The sequence below is a fragment of the Haliotis cracherodii genome, unplaced genomic scaffold (genome assembly GCF_022045235.1).
Source record: "Haliotis cracherodii isolate W230 unplaced genomic scaffold, xgHalCrac1.p SCAF_2, whole genome shotgun sequence".
Taxonomy (NCBI): Eukaryota; Metazoa; Mollusca; class Gastropoda; order Lepetellida; family Haliotidae; genus Haliotis; species Haliotis cracherodii.
The window spans coordinates 71,454,978-71,472,306 of NW_027266275.1; the positions used below are offsets into that span (position 1 = coordinate 71,454,978).

The window sequence follows — 17,329 nt, forward strand, 5'->3', positions numbered from 1 at the left end:
CAGGGCAATGACTGATTTGCACTGACGATATATCCTGATGGATCAGCACGCCTTTTCTCATCTTCCCACGTTTCTGAGTCTTAATGTCCTTAAATGTGAAAACGTGCTGCACAATGTGCTCAGTTTACTGTCTGGCCATTATCTTTCCAGCTGATGAGACAGTCTTTATCTTCTTGGTGGTGGTGATGTCAAATGCTTCCTCTATTTTTATTGGCTGGAAGTGGTGAACCCAGGTTTTACCCATAGTTACAAATCATTGCAAGAACCTTTCTGGGTCAGCTCCAAACAGAGTTAAATTATCACGAGACATGTTGTGCCTTTTTTATCAGATGTCGGAAGCTTTGGAACCTAACGAGTTGATAGTTTCCTCGTTTCCATTGTTTCTGTGATAATGGAATGTACTCCCCTGGGAAGTTGCAGTTCAATATTTCGCTTAGTCATTCGCCAGTCGGTTTAAACCATACTCTCCATATCATCACCATCTTCTCCCAGGACGGGGTCTTGTTCAAGGTTTACACTCTGCTGGCCACCTCTTCACAGAGGCACAGGGCATCCTTCCCTAGAGTTGTACTCACATCTCCATGAATGTCGTTTGGTGTGAGCCCGTTTTTTCTGAAAGTAATTGATCACTGAACATTCCTCGACGGTGTCCATTTTCTGAAGATCACAGATCACTGCCTTTTTTACTGACTTATCATAGCGAAACAATTTGCTCAGTTGACTCGTTTTTTGTGTGGAAATACCTCTGTGGCACAATGCATTGTCCACATCAAACGACTTCACTATTACGCATTTCCTTCCTTTGCTGCTCAGAACTAATCAATGAATCACTCCTCGTATATCACTTAGACTAATGATGGATTTTAGTGCTAGCCCACTGACACACGAGTCATGCCGCTGTATGGGTATATGCATGGAATATCAAGGTATATTTGGATTGTCGTTTGAAGTACACGAATTGCAATGTGACGGTCAAGTCTCCCGTGCGTCTGTCCCGGCTGTCATCGTGCGCAGTGCTGACTGTCTGAGGAAGCTACAGTCTTCAGATGTCGCCGTAACGAGCTCCCATAAACGGCCTCTAGGGAAACCTACAAGGGTTTCTGCATTCATCTGACATATTCAAAGTGACAAACATCTTGACACTGAAAAATGCGATTTGGAAATAATTGTGAAGTTTTCAGAAAACACGCCATCTGCGCTGAGCATTTGTGCTGATTGATCAGGGCTTTTTTTGTTACAGCAAGCTTTTCTTCAAATTGCTTTCTATTCTTTATATTGCAATTACTCGTCACTTCTTCATGCAATGGTAAACGTGGGACTGACCAAGCTGAGACTTGGTAGAGTGACTAGATGGTATAGCGTGTGATAATGTGGCCTACCTCTGTGTTGTCACTGACATACACGAAGCTAGGGCCATCAGTACTATCTTGATATATACTCCAGACCCTATAAAAGTACATGCTTGTAGAGTGTTTGTTATGTTTGTTTGTTTGTTTCTTGTTCAACGCCGTACTCATCAGTTGTCAAGCTAAATGACGGCGGTCTGTAAATAATCGAGTCTGGACCAGACAATCCAGTGATTGACATGATGAGCATCGATCCACGCAAAGGGATACGATTACATGCATCAACCCTCTCCCGTTAATCGCCTCTTACAAATAACATATTCGCCTTTAACGGCAAGCATAGGTTGTTGAAGACCTATTCTACCCCGGATCTTCACGGGTTTCACTAGATAATATAAGGTGTTGTACAGGTATAGTGTTTCAGGTTGAGTAAATAAATGGTATAATATTATACCTCCATGTCAGATTGATGTCTGCTTCACGTTATCTTCCTTGGTAGGGTAATACCTTTCTGAGAGGGAGAATAAATCCCAGATATCCCGCCAAGAAGAAGACAGGTTGTACGTGGATTTCTGGGAGGGAGAATATATCACTTATACCCCGCTTCGAAGCCAAACGCCGCACTCTTTTTCCGAGTCAATGAAAGTCACGTGACACAATACAAGTTAACTTCAGATCACTCGAACTGCTGTTTTCTATCAATTTTGAATTTGCTTTAATTCTTTTTCAATGGCAGAGTTAAGCATGCGGGTAAGATTTGTTGGTTGGTTTGTTGTTTAACGCCGCACTCAGCAATATTCCAGCTATATGACGGCGGTCTGTAAAGAATCCAGTCTGGATCAGACAATCCAGTGATTGATATCATGAGCATCGATCTACACAATTGGGATCGATGACATGCATCAACCAAGTCAGCGAGCCTGACCACCCGATCCCGTTAGTCGCCTTTTACGACAAGCATAGTCGCCTTTTACGGCAAGCATGGGTTGCTGAAGAGCTATTCTACCTCGGAATCTTCACGGGTGGCATGCGGGGAAGATAAATTCGTTGTATCAGTATCACTCAGGGTTTCAGCGTCGCGCGTTAGGTTTTGTACCCACTCGTGACACTGCTACATCTGTTAGTTCATGTTACAGGTAGTGTGAGCAGAAGGTATAGTGTGTTACATTAGAGTGACCAGCTGGGAAGATACGTGCCACTGACTTGCAAGGTCAATTGAACTGCAAAATCCATTTAATTGATACACCCGAAAAAAATAGAAAAAAAGACATATCCATTTATCAATTACAATTCACCAACGCAAAACTTGACGTGGGCTGCTGCTATTTAACTGACAGTGATTGAATATAACATTGACTGATTATCTGTGCGATTGCCCATCATCTGCTGTTGTGCGCCACGTGTTCCCTTAGACGTCGAGCATTGATGCAATGAATACACCGATAACTGTTAATAAAACATAGACACCATCTCCGCTGACACAAAGCAATCTTGTTGATGTGATCAGACACCTGGTGCTCTGTGTATTGAAGCACCGGTCTAGGTTCACCCAACTGTCGCTCCAGGTTGTAGAGTTCAAGGTGTCGTGTCAGGTGCAAAGCGGAAGTCACGCACACGCAGGCTTTAGGATGCCATCGGTCTTAGGGGATTGTACAAAGTGGTCAGCTCACGTCAACATCGTATTCATCAATGCGGGCATGCTCTGAAAATGATCCCATTTAACCTCTTTGATATTCGTCCAAACAACAACAAAGAAGTGTTCATTAAAAAATAATTAACTCTTATAAAGAAAAGACAAACAGACGCTTTGGGGAATAAGTCAATATTTAATTGACAATATATTGTTTGTGTGTTAAAACAATGTAAAAATAACTCCCGAACTAAAATGTACAACATGAAACAATAATTAAAAACTAACGAGCCCTGGGAGGGAGAGTCTTACTTTCTCGCCTGCAGGGAGAAGACTGGGCGTCATGGATGATGCGCGGTGCCCTCGCGGTAGCAGAAGCACATGCGGATCGTGACCTGAGCAGCGGATCGGCTGCGTTGTGCTTACCGGGTTAAACTGAAATAAAGCTTTACTCATTATTTACCACTTTTTATCTTTGACAACTCCATGTTGTGGCGATAGTTTGTACATTTCTAGTGATTGCTCTTCGTGTTACTTGACGGTAGACAGCTAACACACATTGATGCATCCGAGAAATATCACAAAGTACTTCGAGATATGCATTGTGGCACTTCACACGATGCCTCCGAGATATTCACCGCGACGCTAAACACCATACATGTGAGATAAGGAATGCAACACTAAACACAATACATCCGAGACATGTACAACGATACGTAACACGATACATCCGAGATATGGACCGCGACACCAAACACGATGCATTCGAGATATAGACTGCGATACGTAACACGATACATCCGAGATATGTACAGTGATGAGTAACACGATACATCCAAGATGTGGACTGCGACACGTAACACGATACATCCGAGATATGGACTGCGACACGTAACACGATACATCCGAGATATGTACAGTGATGAGTAACACGATACATCCAAGATGTGGACTGCGACACGTAACACGATACATCCGAGATATGTGCAGCGAAACTTAACGATACATCCGAGATATCTACTGCGACACGAACACGGACACGTTCTGGTTGATTAATAACGTGAAGCAAGAAGTACTACATCGACGTATATGTCTGTTTGAAATATAGTTGATATCCATATCGATAACTGGAAAACACAAAAAGCATTTCAGTTTATGGAAGCCAAACACCCTTTCAGTTCCATCGCTCATGGTATACTAGCTTTAATCCTGACATCTTTTATATAAACTGTTTGTAACGAGCTAGCTTTAATCCTAACATTCATGATATCATCTGTTTGTAACGAGCTAGCTTTAATCCTAACATTTTTTATATAAACTATCTGTAACGAGCTAGCTTTAATCCTAACATTCATGATATAACCTGTTTGTAACGAGCTAGTTTTAATTCATAATATAACCTGCTTCGCGGAAATCTCTAAAATCTAGCTGTCCAGTTTTACATTTGTTGTAGGTGATAATTCCGTTTCGAGTTCACAATGATAAAAACGTTTGCTCTGGTTTGGCGGCGTGTTCGCGATCTTAATGAGATTACGTCCTACAGGAGGCTGGCGAGGTTGAGTTAAACTGAACGCGTGTCACGCTGGTTTTTGTGCACATCAGCTGCCAGAAGAGTAATGCAATGTTTTTCATCAGAAGTCATCTATAAATTCTTCTCCTCGACTCTTTACATGGAAGTCAGTTACCCCGGGGCGCCGCAACGATTGTTCTGCCTTGTTCGGGTGGTGAGAGTGAAGCCAAGTCCTTGAAACGGCGTTTGGTTGCCACATTGAAGGTAGATTTACCATCTGAGTACACTTGCCGTGATATTGCTGGAATATCGCTAAAAACTGCATTAAACCAAATTTACTCACTCAATCTGACTTTATTGGCAGCCTAGATTCCTTCGAGACTGCCCTTTCTCCATCTAGGTCGTTCGCTGACCTGTATTTAAAGTACCTTTATATGTTTAGTATCTTTTTCTATCGTCATGTTTCTTTTTTGCACTTTCTGAAAAAAACATATGAGTAAGTTGCATGCTGTTGGGAGTTAACGGGAGACTCGACCAATACGTTGAAGATCTCACCTCCCCTAAGCAGGCAACGTGTTGAAGAAATCTCGCAGCATACTTTCTGGTAACATACTGACTATATTCAGACGCATGCGATATAATGTAGGTAAACCATTTCATAGTTGATACGTAAGTAAATAAGGTTGTTTTTAAATACATAGTTTTAAAAAAAATATTATGTAGATACTTTCCTTTGGTCAGGGGCGCTCACTATATAATTATCAATATTTTGTACCTGATAAGTAGAATACTTTAAGTAGCAAAACCAGGTATCTAGATACATTTCATTAGTACCCTGAGCCATTTTATATTGAACTGAACTGAATTTTGGGAGTTTAACGTCTACTTCACAGTTAATGTATGTCGTAGACGGGGCAGGCGGGGAATGATAAATAAGAATCATTTAAGAATTTAAATATATCACCAGACCAAACAAACTATAACTGAAGTGAAAAAACTATCCAATAATATATATGTCTATAATATGTAAATATAATGTATTTATAACTATGTATTATATCTTAATATAAGTTATTATTACAAGAGAGGGTACAGATTATTACATCGTTAATACTATATTAGGGTAGCAGTAGATGTTTCAGAAACATAATATTGTAATTATATTTTCGCGTTTTTTATTATTAACATTTTTTCCAAATTCATTTTATATTATAAATATGACTTCATGAATAGAGTAGCAGTCAGCGTTGTTGTAAACACACTACTGGCCAAGCCGTCACTACTCAGTCGAGCATTAACAGACTGTTGCCTGAGCTGATCCCCACTCGACACTCATTGCCCCGTTAATCCTTAATCCACAATGAGTTAACATTGAGTTCATTTCGCCTGTTTATGTTTGCCTGTTGCATGTGTTCTAGGTTCCTGACACATGTTCCAATGTAACCGTTCTTATGATATGTCAGTGGGTATCTCACGTCAACTGTCGTGTCTCCAGGTGATCGACCTCCTCAACGACCTGTACACGTTGTTTGACGCCACCATCGAGTACTACGACGTTTACAAGGTGGAGACTATCGGTGACGCTTACATGGTGGTCAGTGGGCTCCCCAACAGGAACGACAGCCACGCCGGAGAGATTGCCTCCATGTCGCTCCATCTTCTCGAGGCCATCAAGAAGTTCCGCATGAAGCACCGGCCAGACACCCTGAAGTTGCGGATTGGCCTTCACTCCGGTCCCTGCGTGGCGGGGGTGGTGGGCCTGAAGATGCCCCGCTACTGCCTATTCGGGGACACTGTCAACACTGCGTCCAGAATGGAGTCCAACGGGGAACGTGAGTGTTTGCCATTAATTATTTCATTTTCATCTAAAGCTTGCCAATCAATACGGTTATTGGCAGAGATGAACAGATCTGCTTATGAAGTTCTCTCACATCGAGTCAAAGGAACGGATGTGTAAAGTTATGTGGGGCGATTAATCTGATGAATATTGATGGCAACTTGTCTGTATCCCTTTGTCCCACACCCAGCTAGTGTTCAGTACGCAGGGGAACCGTGTGCTTACCGCCACATGCAGGGCGATACGTCGTGCACAAGGCAGGAAGGTCGTGAACGTTCAGTGACGGAAGGAAAGACTACTGTACCATGACACTCTATGTCAGATAGTATGGAAACATTCATTTTAACACCAGTATTTTACTGAAGAATTTGTGTCCATCCAAGACTCTCTAATGCACGTGTCACGTTCCTCCCCCGCCTCCAATAGTTTTCATTTGTAGCGTGTATACCTATAAGATATTTTGTCGCCTCCATTTTGTTTTATTGGTCCAAATTTATATCATCGTCATGCCCCGCTCCTCCCCCTTCTCTTCTCTCTCCTCTTCTCTTCCCCGTCCGTTTGCTTCTCCTTTTTTGTCTCTTTTTTTCCCCCATTCTCCTCCTCTCCTCACTCCTCCTTCTCACCCCCACCCTCTATATTTCTTCCTCTCCTTCCCCTTTTCTCTCCTCCCCTCCCTTTCTTCTCCCCCCTCACAGTATTCATTATCCCTTCTCGTGTCTTGTTTGATTTATCACAATCCGTCTCTCGTTTACCAGAACAAGGATGGATTGTGAGGGAAACTTTATGACTTTCGTAAAGGAATCTTTATAGTCGACAGACAAGCACTGCATAGATTGGATGTCCCAGCTTCACCCCTGCCCCCGCTACCGCCGTGTCACCCTGACCCACCACAAGCCCCCTCTGTGACAGACACACAAGGGACATGAGACAAACCCATATTCCACGTGTTTTTCAATTAATAACTAATTTAAAACTAGATCCGAACAGCTGGTTTGTTAAATGGTAGATTGCGAACAGACATCCCATTTATATTCTCGGAGTTATCCGCGACACTGATGTTTACTTTATGTTTCAGCATTGAAGATTCACTGCTCACGTCAATGTGCAGAGCTCCTCCACAAAATAGGTGGCTATACAATCGAGGACAGAGGCTTTATCACACTGAAGGTGACCACGTTACGTTAAGTCATTATATTTAATGGATTAAATACGAACTGACATAATATTTATCTCCAAGTTGCAGAACTATAAAATAAAATTAGCGATGTTGCGACGCAGTAGTTCCAGCCCCTTGAAATTTCCTAATAACCTCATGTCGGGGGGCAGCTGTCAGGTTCCGGCGTTGAGTTGACGTTAACGTGTCACTGCTGCGACAGCGGGGTGCTATATCTTCTCCAACATTCAGTTACTGCTTACCATCTGACACATAACGTGATATACTAAAGACAATGGAGGCTACACCGTCAGTAGACGTGGCAAAAAGCATGATATACTAAAGTCAATGGTGGCTACACCGTCAGTAGACGTGGCAAAAAAGCATGATATACTAAAGTCAATGGTGGCTACACCGTCAGTAGACGTGGCAAAAAGCATGATATACTAAAGTCAATGGTGGCTACACCGTCAGTAGACGTGGCAAAAAGCATGATATACTAAAGTCAATGGTGGCTACACCGTCAGTAGACGTGGCAATAAAGCATGATATACTAAAGTCAATGGTGGCTACACCGTCAGTAGACGTGGCAAAAAGCATGATATACTAAAGTCAATGGTGGCTACACCGTCAGTAGACGTGGCAAAAAGCATGATATACTAAAGTCAATGGTGGCTACACCGACAGTAGACGTGGCAAAAAAGCATGATATACTAAAGTCAATGGTGGCTACACCGTCAGTAGACGTGGCAAAAAGCATGATATACTAAAGACAATGGTGGCTACACCGTCAGTAGACGTGGCAAAAAAGCATGATATACTAAAGTCAATGGTGGCTACACCGTCAGTAGACGTGGCAAAAAGCATGATATACTAAAGACAATGGTGGCTACACCGTCAGTAGACGTGGCAAAAAGCATGATATACTAAAGTCAATGGTGGCTACACCGTCAGTAGACGTGGCAAAAAAGCATGATATACTAAAGTCAATGGTGGCTACACCGTCAGTAGACGTGGCAAAAAGCATGATATACTAAAGTCAATGGTGGCTACACCGTCAGTAGACGTGGCAAAAAAGCATGATATACTAAAGTCAATGGTGGCTACACCGTCAGTAGACGTGGCAAAAAGCATGATATACTAAAGTCAATGGTGGCTACACCGTCAGTAGACGTGGCAAAAAGCATGATATACTAAAGTCAATGGTGGCTACACCGTCAGTAGACGTGGCAAAAAAGCATGATATACTAAAGTCAATGGTGGCTACACCGACAGTAGACGTGGCAAAAAAGCATGATATACTAAAGTCAATGGTGGCTACACCGTCAGTAGACGTGGCAAAAAAGCATGATATACTAAAGTCAATGGTGGCTACACCGTCAGTAGACGTGGCAAAAAGCATGATATACTAAAGTCAATTGTGGCTACACCGTCAGTAGACGTGGCAAAAAGCATGATATACTAAAGTCAATGGTGGCTACACCGTCAGTAGACGTGGCAAAAAAGCATGATATACTAAAGTCAATGGTGGCTACACCGACAGTAGACGTGGCAAAAAAGCATGATATACTAAAGTCAATGGTGGCTACACCGTCAGTAGACGTGGCAAAAAGCATGATATACTAAAGTCAATGGTGGCTACACCGTCAGTAGACGTGGCAAAAAGCATGATATACTAAAGTCAATGGTGGCTGCACCGACAGTAGACGTGGCAAAAAAGCATGATATACTAAAGTCAATGGTGGCTACACCGTCAGTAGACGTGGCAAAAAGCATGATATACTAAAGACAATGGAGGCTACACCGTCAGTAGACGGTAAAACACAGTCAGTAAAAATCATGATATTTATACTGGAGGCTTCGCCGTCTGTAGACCCGTCAAAAGGCATGATATATAACTGAAGCAATCGAGTACACCACCAGAAGAAAGTAGCTAGTCCAGGGTTGCTGTGATGATGGTGCTGCTGCTGATGCAGTGGTCGCAGCCGTCATCCAGGTCATATAAATCTTTGCTTCTGTTTGATGAAACACACTAAGCAACCCCAGAGCAGATATTACGTTACAATACGAGGGCCAGAGATATGGCCTCGTATGCGCTGCTCCATCATAACGATCAAGTTGAAACACAAAGAAGAATGATATCAGCATGGCGTGATTCAGTCTTCAGTATCAGGTAACAGATGTGGGTTTTATCCAGCAGTAAATCAGGCATAAAAGCTTAAAGCTTAAAGCCGCAATTCGCTGTGCAGAGTTACTTCCCCTTGGCGTGCCAGAACCCTGTTACCGTGGATTGGAGTTCCAAATGATGATACTAAGATTGTCAATACCACGCCCGTACCCATGGATTTCACAAAAGTAACTAATTGCGATAAAACCCTTTCAATATTCAGACGAAATCGATATGCGATTCCGAAATTATCGTGAGCATATATGTTTGAATCACTATCAAATAGTGATGCCAGGTGTTCGCGAAAAGGTGAGCGTATCCTGTCCCATTGGTTGTACCTGTCACAAACACATGCAAGTGCAAGTCAACTGCTTCTCACATATTTTCATGATGGGAAACGTTGACGGATGAGGTTTTGAAACCGTGACGCCCCTAGTGAAGTAGCTCGTTGGGTATGAAGGACGTCATCGACATCACTATTTCTGAATAGTATTACAAAATGAGCAGAATAACTCCACACAGCTGAGCGGAGTTTCCAGCGGAGTTTCCAGCGGAGTTTCCAGCTCAGACATACATGTCCAGGCATAACCAGTCTTTCCACCAGGCCACATGAAGATCTACACGAATACACATACTACGGTGTTGTATATTTTTAACACAACCTATTTGAAATTTTCAGACAGCTCATAGCTTAACTTGAAGGTCAAGATCGCTAGATCGAAAGTGCATAATTGTATTATTATATCTTTGTTCTTGTGATAGCTAGATGCATGCTACTTTCTGTTTGAAAGTGGTTCCGTTTGGCTTGTCTACTCACAGTGTTGTCATTAAACCCAAAATGCTTATAACTTGATATTAAAGCAGCTGGGGTATGAGGCTATTGTTTTGAATATGTACCCCATAAGACAACGTTAGGCGTCACAGATGAATATTGCGACAAATTGGTGAGGGGGGCTGATTTGGTGAACTCTATTAAAGTGGGTACATGACAGGGGATTCAGGAAAAGCTCCGAACCGTTTCCGTGTTGTAGTCCAACACCGGGTCTCTCGTCCGTCGTGGCAGCAGTATAACGTGATGGTTGTTTCAGGGCAAGGGCGAGATGAGGACTTTCTGGTTGACGGGGGAGGATGAGGAGAAGCGCCACCACCGGTTCAAGCAGCTCGCTCCTCTCGACACGACCCCATTGTCGTCCGCGGGGTCCTACAGACGTCTGGTGGGAGTCCACTACAAGGAACCCAACAGCCCCTTCCGGGAGCAGGGTTCCCCGGGGGCCCCAGAGAAGGCGACACTGCCCAATGGCACCACTGTAAATAATCAGATTCCCTCCTTTCTTCACCCACACGGACTTTTCTCGGGCCCCAGCAGTGCGGAGTTGCTGCGCAGGTCCTCGTCCAGGAGACGGAGGCTCAAGTTTACTGTGGGTTCTGAAGATGAGGAGATGAAGGAAAATCCAGCGGAGTACCAAAAGACGAATGCAACAGTTGAAACAACACCTCTCATATTGAGGAAAACTGACGCTGGAGAGGAAAATATGCTATTTTCTAGATGCACAAGTAGGCTGTAGCAGTGGGGTGATTTATTGGGGAACTGTCTTGTGTATTCCTGGAAACTATAGGTAAATTCTGTTGGTGTATTCCTGAAAAATGTGGGTGAATTCCTGGAAACTGTGGGTGAACTGTGTTGGTGAATTGCTAGCAACTGGGTGAACTGTGTAGGTGTATTCCTGGGAACTGGGTGGTGTATTCCTGGGAACTGGTTTAACTGGTTGGTGTATTCCTGGAAACTGGTTGAACTGGTTGGTTTATTCCTGGGAACTGGTTGATGTTTTCCCGGAAACTGGTTGAACTTGTTTTTGTATTCCTGGAAACTGGTTGAACTGGTTGGTATATTCGTGGGAACTGGTTGATGTTTTCCTGGAAACTGGTTGATCATGTTTGTGTATTCCTGGAAACTGGTTAAACTGGTTGGTATATTCCTGGGAACAGGTTGATGTTTTCCTGGAAACCGGTTGAACTGGTTGGTGTATTCCTGGGAACTGGTTGAACTGGTTATTATATTCCTGGAAACTGTTTGGTGTTTTCCTTGAAACTGGTTGGTGTATTCCTGGGAACTGGTTGAACTGGTTGGTGTATTCCAGGAAACTCGGGACTTAAGGATGAAGGAATATCCAGCGGAGTACCAAAAGACGAATGCAACACCTCTTACATTGAGGAAAACTGAAGCTGGAGAGGAAAATATGCTATTTTCTAGATGCACAAGTAGGCTGTAGGTGATTTATGGGGGAACTGTGTTGGTGAATTGCTGGCAACTGGGTGAACTGTGTTGGTGTATTCCTGGAAACTGGTTGATGTATTCCTGGGAATTGGTTGAACTGGTTGGTGTTTTCCCGGAAACTGGTTGGTGTGTTCCTGGGAACTGGTTGGTGTATTCCTGGAAACTGGTTGAACTGGTTGGTGTATTCCTGGAAACTGGTTGAACTGGTTGGTATATTCCTGGAAACTGGTTGGTATATTCCTGGGAACTGGTTCAACTGGTGAGTATATTCCTGGGAACTGGTTGAACTGGCTGATGTGCTCTTGAAACTGGTTGAACTGGCTGATGTGCTCTTGAAACTGGTTGAACTGGTTGGTATATTCCTGGAAACTGGTTGAACTGGTTGGTATATTCCTGGAAACTGGGGGCGTATTCCTTGAAACTGGTTGAACTGATTGGTGTATTCCTGGGAATTGGTTGGTGTATTCCTGGAAACTGGTTGAACTGGTTGGTATATTCCTGGAAACTGGTTGGTATATTCCTGGGAACTGGTTCAACTGGTGAGTATATTCCTGGGAACTGGTTGAACTGGCTGATGTGCTCTTGAAACTGGTTGAACTGGCTGATGTGCTCTTGAAACTGGTTGAACTGGTTGGTATATTCCTGGAAACTGGTTGAACTGGTTGGTATATTCCTGGAAACTGGGGGCGTATTCCTTGAAACTGGTTGAACTGATTGGTGTATTCCTGGGAATTGGTTGGTGTATTCCTGGAAACTGGTTGAACTGGTTGGTATATTCCTGGAAACTGGTTGGTATATTCCTGGGAACTGGTTCAACTGGTGAGTATATTCCTGGGAACTGGTTGAACTGGCTGATGTGCTCTTGAAACTGGTTGAACTGGCTGATGTGCTCTTGAAACTGGTTGAACTGGTTGGTATATTCCTGGAAACTGGTTGAACTGGTTGGTATATTCCTGGAAACTGGGGGCGTATTCCTTGAAACTGGTTGAACTGATTGGGGTATTCCTGGGAATTGGTTGGTGTATTCCTGGTAACTGGTTGAACTGGTTGGTGTATTCCTGGAAACTGGGGGCGTATTCCTGGAAACTGGTTGAACTGGTTGGTGTATTCCAGGAAACCGGTTGAACTGCTTGGCGTATCCCTGGGAACTGGTTGGTGTATTCCTTGAAACTGAGGATGAACTGTGTTGGTGTATTCCTGAAAACTGTGGGTTAATTCTGCCTTATTTGAAAAGTCAACGCCTGCATTGAGAAACTTGAGATCTTGCAAGTGATCCCCTGTGGTACCTGGTATTTATCGAGATTTAATTACCCATCGCATAGGAGACATTGAGTGCGTGCATTAATATGTACGGCTGACACAAATGTGTGGAAAGTCCTCAGGGATGAAGTTTGGGTTGAGAACTCAGATATAAATTTATCATTGATGATGGATACAGTCATCAGTAATTCAATGCTCAAGAGGCGTCCTCGATTTGGACAACTGTGAGATATGTGAAGAGCATAAGGACGTTTCACCAGTAGCTCCTCATAATAAACACTTTGGGCTTTTGAGTTAAAGAGAAGCTGTGTTTGACATGTGAAGACTTAAACACAGGATGGTGGAGTCAGTGTTTGACCTGTGATAACTTCAAAACCGGATGGTGGAAATCAGTGTTTGACCTGTGAGGACTACAACACACTATGGTGTAAATCAGTGTTTGACCTGTGAGGACTACAACACAGGATGGTGTAAACAGTGTTTGATCTGTGACGACTACAAAACAGTATGGTGTAAATCAGTGTTTGACCTGTGATAACTTCAAACCAGGATTATGGAAATCAGTGTTTGACATGTGATAACTTCAAAACAGGATGGTGGCAATCAATGTTTGACCTGTGATGACTACAACACATAATGATTGAAATCTGTGTTTGATCTGTCAGGACTACAGTACAGGATGGTAAAAATCTGTGTTTGATCTGTGAGAACTAAAACACATAATGATGGTTATCTGTTTTTTTATCTATGAGGACCACAACACAGGATGGTGGAAATATGTGTTTGACCTGTGAAGAAATGCAACACAAAGTAGTGGAAGTCTTTGGTGCCACAGGGGTCGCCTCACTGGGACTGTGTAATGGTTGCCATCACTAGGACTGTGTCACGGTTGCCATGACTAGGACAGTGTCACGGTTGCCATCACTAGGACTGTGTCATGGTTGCCATGAATAGGACTGTAATATGGTTGCCGTCACTAGGACTGTGTTATGGTTCCCATCATTAGGGAAAGTATCATGGTTGCAATCACCAGGAACGTGCCATGGTTGCCATATGGTTGCCGTCAATAGGACTGTCGCGGTTGCCATCACTAGGGCTGCGTCATACGGTTTCCGTCACTAGGACTGTGTCGTGGTTGCCATGACTAGGACTGTGTCATGGTTACCATCACTAGGACTCTGTCATGATTGCCATGACTAGGACTCTGTCATGGTTGCCATGACTAAGACTGTTTCATGGTTGCCATGACTAGGACTGTTTCATGGTTGCCATGACTAGGACTATGTCATAGTTGGCATTACTAGTACTGTGTCATGGTTGTCATCACTTGGACTGTGTCGTGATTGTCATCACTAGGACTGTGTCGTGGTTGTCATCACTAGGTCTGTGTCATGACAAGGACTGTGTCATGGTTGCCATGACTAGGACTGTGTCGTGGTTGTCATCACTAGGACTGTGTCGTGGTTGTCATCACTAGGACTGTGTCATGGTTGCCGTCACAATGACTGTGTCATACGGTTGTCATCACTGGGACTGTGTCATACGGTTGCCATGACTAAGACTGTTTCATGGTTGCCGTCACTAGGACTGTCCTGGTTGTCATCCCTAGGACTGTGTCATACGGTTGTCATCCCTAGGACTGTGTCATACGGTTGTCATCACTGGGACTGTCATGGTTGCCATCACTGGAACGGTGATACGGTTGCCGTCACTAGGGCTGTGGCATACGGTTGTCATCACTGGAACTGTGTCATACGGTTGCCATGACTAGGACTGTGTGATACGGTTGTCATCACTAGGACTGTTTCGTGGTTGCCATCACTGGGACGGTGATACGGTTGCCGTCACTAGGGCTGTGGCATACGGTTGTCATCACTGGAACTGTGTCATACGATTGCCATGACTAGGACTGTGGCATACGGTTGTCATCACCGAAACTGTGTCATACGGTTGCCATGACTATGACTGTGGCATACGGTTGCTGTCACTAGGGCTGTGTCATACGGTTGTCATCACTGGAACTGTGTCATACGGTTGTCATCACTAGGACTGTGTCATACGGTTGCCATGACTAGGACTGTTTCATGGTTGCCGTCACTAGGACTGTCCTGGTTGTCATGACTAGGACTGTGTCATACGGTTGTCATCACTGGGACCGTCATGGTTGCCATCACTGGAACGGTGATACGGTTGCCGTCACTAGGGCTGTGGCATACGGTTGTCATCACTGGAACTGTGTCATACGGTTGCCATGACTAGGACTGTGGCATACGGTTGTCATCACCGGAACTGTGTCATACGGTTGCCATGACTAGGACTGTGTCATACGGTTGCCGTCACTAGGGCTGCGGCATACGGTTGTCATCACAGGAACTGTGTCATACGGTTGTCATCACTAGGACTGTGTCATACGGTTGTCATAACTAGGACTGTGTCATACGGTTGTCATCACTAGGACTGTGTCATACGGTTGTCATCACTAGGACTGTGTCATACGGTTGCCATGACTAGGACTGTGTCATACGGTTGCCGTCACTAGGGCTGTGTCATACGGTTGTCATCACTAGGACTGTGTCATACGGTTGTCATCACTAGGACTGTGTCATACGGTTGCCGTCACTTGGACTGTGTCATACGGTTGTCATCACTGGAACTGTGTCATACGGTTGTCATCACTAGGACTGTGTCATACGGTTGCCGTCACTAGGGATGTGTCATACAGTTGTCATCCATGGGACAGTGTCATACGGTTGTCATCACTAGGACTGTTTCATGGTTGCGTCACTAGGACTGCCATGGTTGCCATCACTGGGACTGTGATGCGGATGCCATTGGGATGAATGCATGTGGTAACAGTCACTAGTGGTGTGCGTACATGGAAGGGCGGGAACAATATCCGTATCTTCGATCTGTACAAATGGATATCGTTGTTGCGACATAATCACATTTAATCTGTATATACGGAACCATATAAGCGCTCTATTCACCTTTTAAGTGTATATATGAAGCGTACTAGCGCAGTATTTACATTATATTGTATATACCTATTGACTATTTAAGCGATATATTACAACATTGTGTATAAAAGCGAGTTTGTGCCATCTGTACCGGATCTCTGGTGGCGCTTAACACACGAATCTGTGATTGACATGTTATTATCCTCGTCCTTCAATGCGTGTATTTCTATTTTGAAATGAAAGAAACCGCCGTCATATAGCTGGAATATTGCTGAGTGTGGCGTTAAACAACAAACAAACAAACAAACAAATGTAAGGACAAGCAGCAAGTAGGGTAGGCTGTTATGTTTCAGGTTTTCCCAAACTTTAACCGCCGCCTCTGCCTGTGGTTATTCTAAAGATTATTTTTCCGTGGACTTTCCTGTCGTTCCATCTTCTTCCAAATGGGGTCAGGCAATGTCGTGATAAGTTAGTTCAAAGAGCAATGTCACGAGATAAAAGAGACAAAAACTTTCTCAAAATGTATCATTGCATTGGCCATGCCATTAAACCTTTTCTACGTTGAGTGCCAGCCTTTTAAAAGGTTTTCGTTAAGATCAGGGTCAGCGTTAATTCTTTTGTAACATTTGGTTGTCAATTTCTGAGGTAGTGTTACCACTACAGCAAGGTTTATGTGCTTATTAACAAATCATTCCGAAACAATTGTCAATTACATTATGTCAAAGGTCAAGGTCACATTTTGAGAAGAAGTATCGTACTGGCTCTTGAATATGACACAAAGATTATTGACAATAGAGCATATCCTACAATCGACTAATTCCACATTGGTATATGCAATGAGAAAGTCGAAGGAAATATCACTAAAATGTTGTGGCTTCACTTTCTCTAAAACATCAATAATAAAGATTTTGTCATTAAAATTTGTACATACCTTCTTCAGAATGTGGCGCTGCCTTGAAAATCGAATTGCTCAAAATAGTCCAAGGTCAGCATTCAGCATTCTTGTAAAACATGGTTACATTGTTGTCAGTTGTTTTATACATGGTTTACTCTACAATAAGGAAACCTTATATTTGCACGTATTTACAACGCGACATGTGAAGGTATGGCTGCCAAAGGTCAAGGTCATCTGTGAGGTCATTGTGAAACGTCGTGGTTCCATTCATTGGTCTGGCAGTGCATGGTGGTAGATCT

At 43.5% G+C, this 17,329-nt stretch overlaps 1 protein-coding gene across 1 annotated transcript in view; it reads left to right on the top strand.

The window, feature by feature from the left end:
* Positions 1 to 17,114, top strand: part of LOC139468454 (speract receptor-like) — a 129,472-nt gene extending 112,358 nt beyond the window's left edge. Inside the window, exons 19-21 of the mRNA XM_071250421.1 lie at positions 5,982 to 6,318; positions 7,399 to 7,490; positions 10,732 to 17,114. Of these exons, the coding sequence (XP_071106522.1) occupies positions 5,982 to 6,318; positions 7,399 to 7,490; positions 10,732 to 11,208 (906 nt within the window). The 3' untranslated portion in view covers positions 11,209 to 17,114. The remainder of the gene's footprint in view (positions 1 to 5,981; positions 6,319 to 7,398; positions 7,491 to 10,731) is intronic.
* The last annotated feature ends 215 nt before the right edge of the window (positions 17,115 to 17,329 follow it).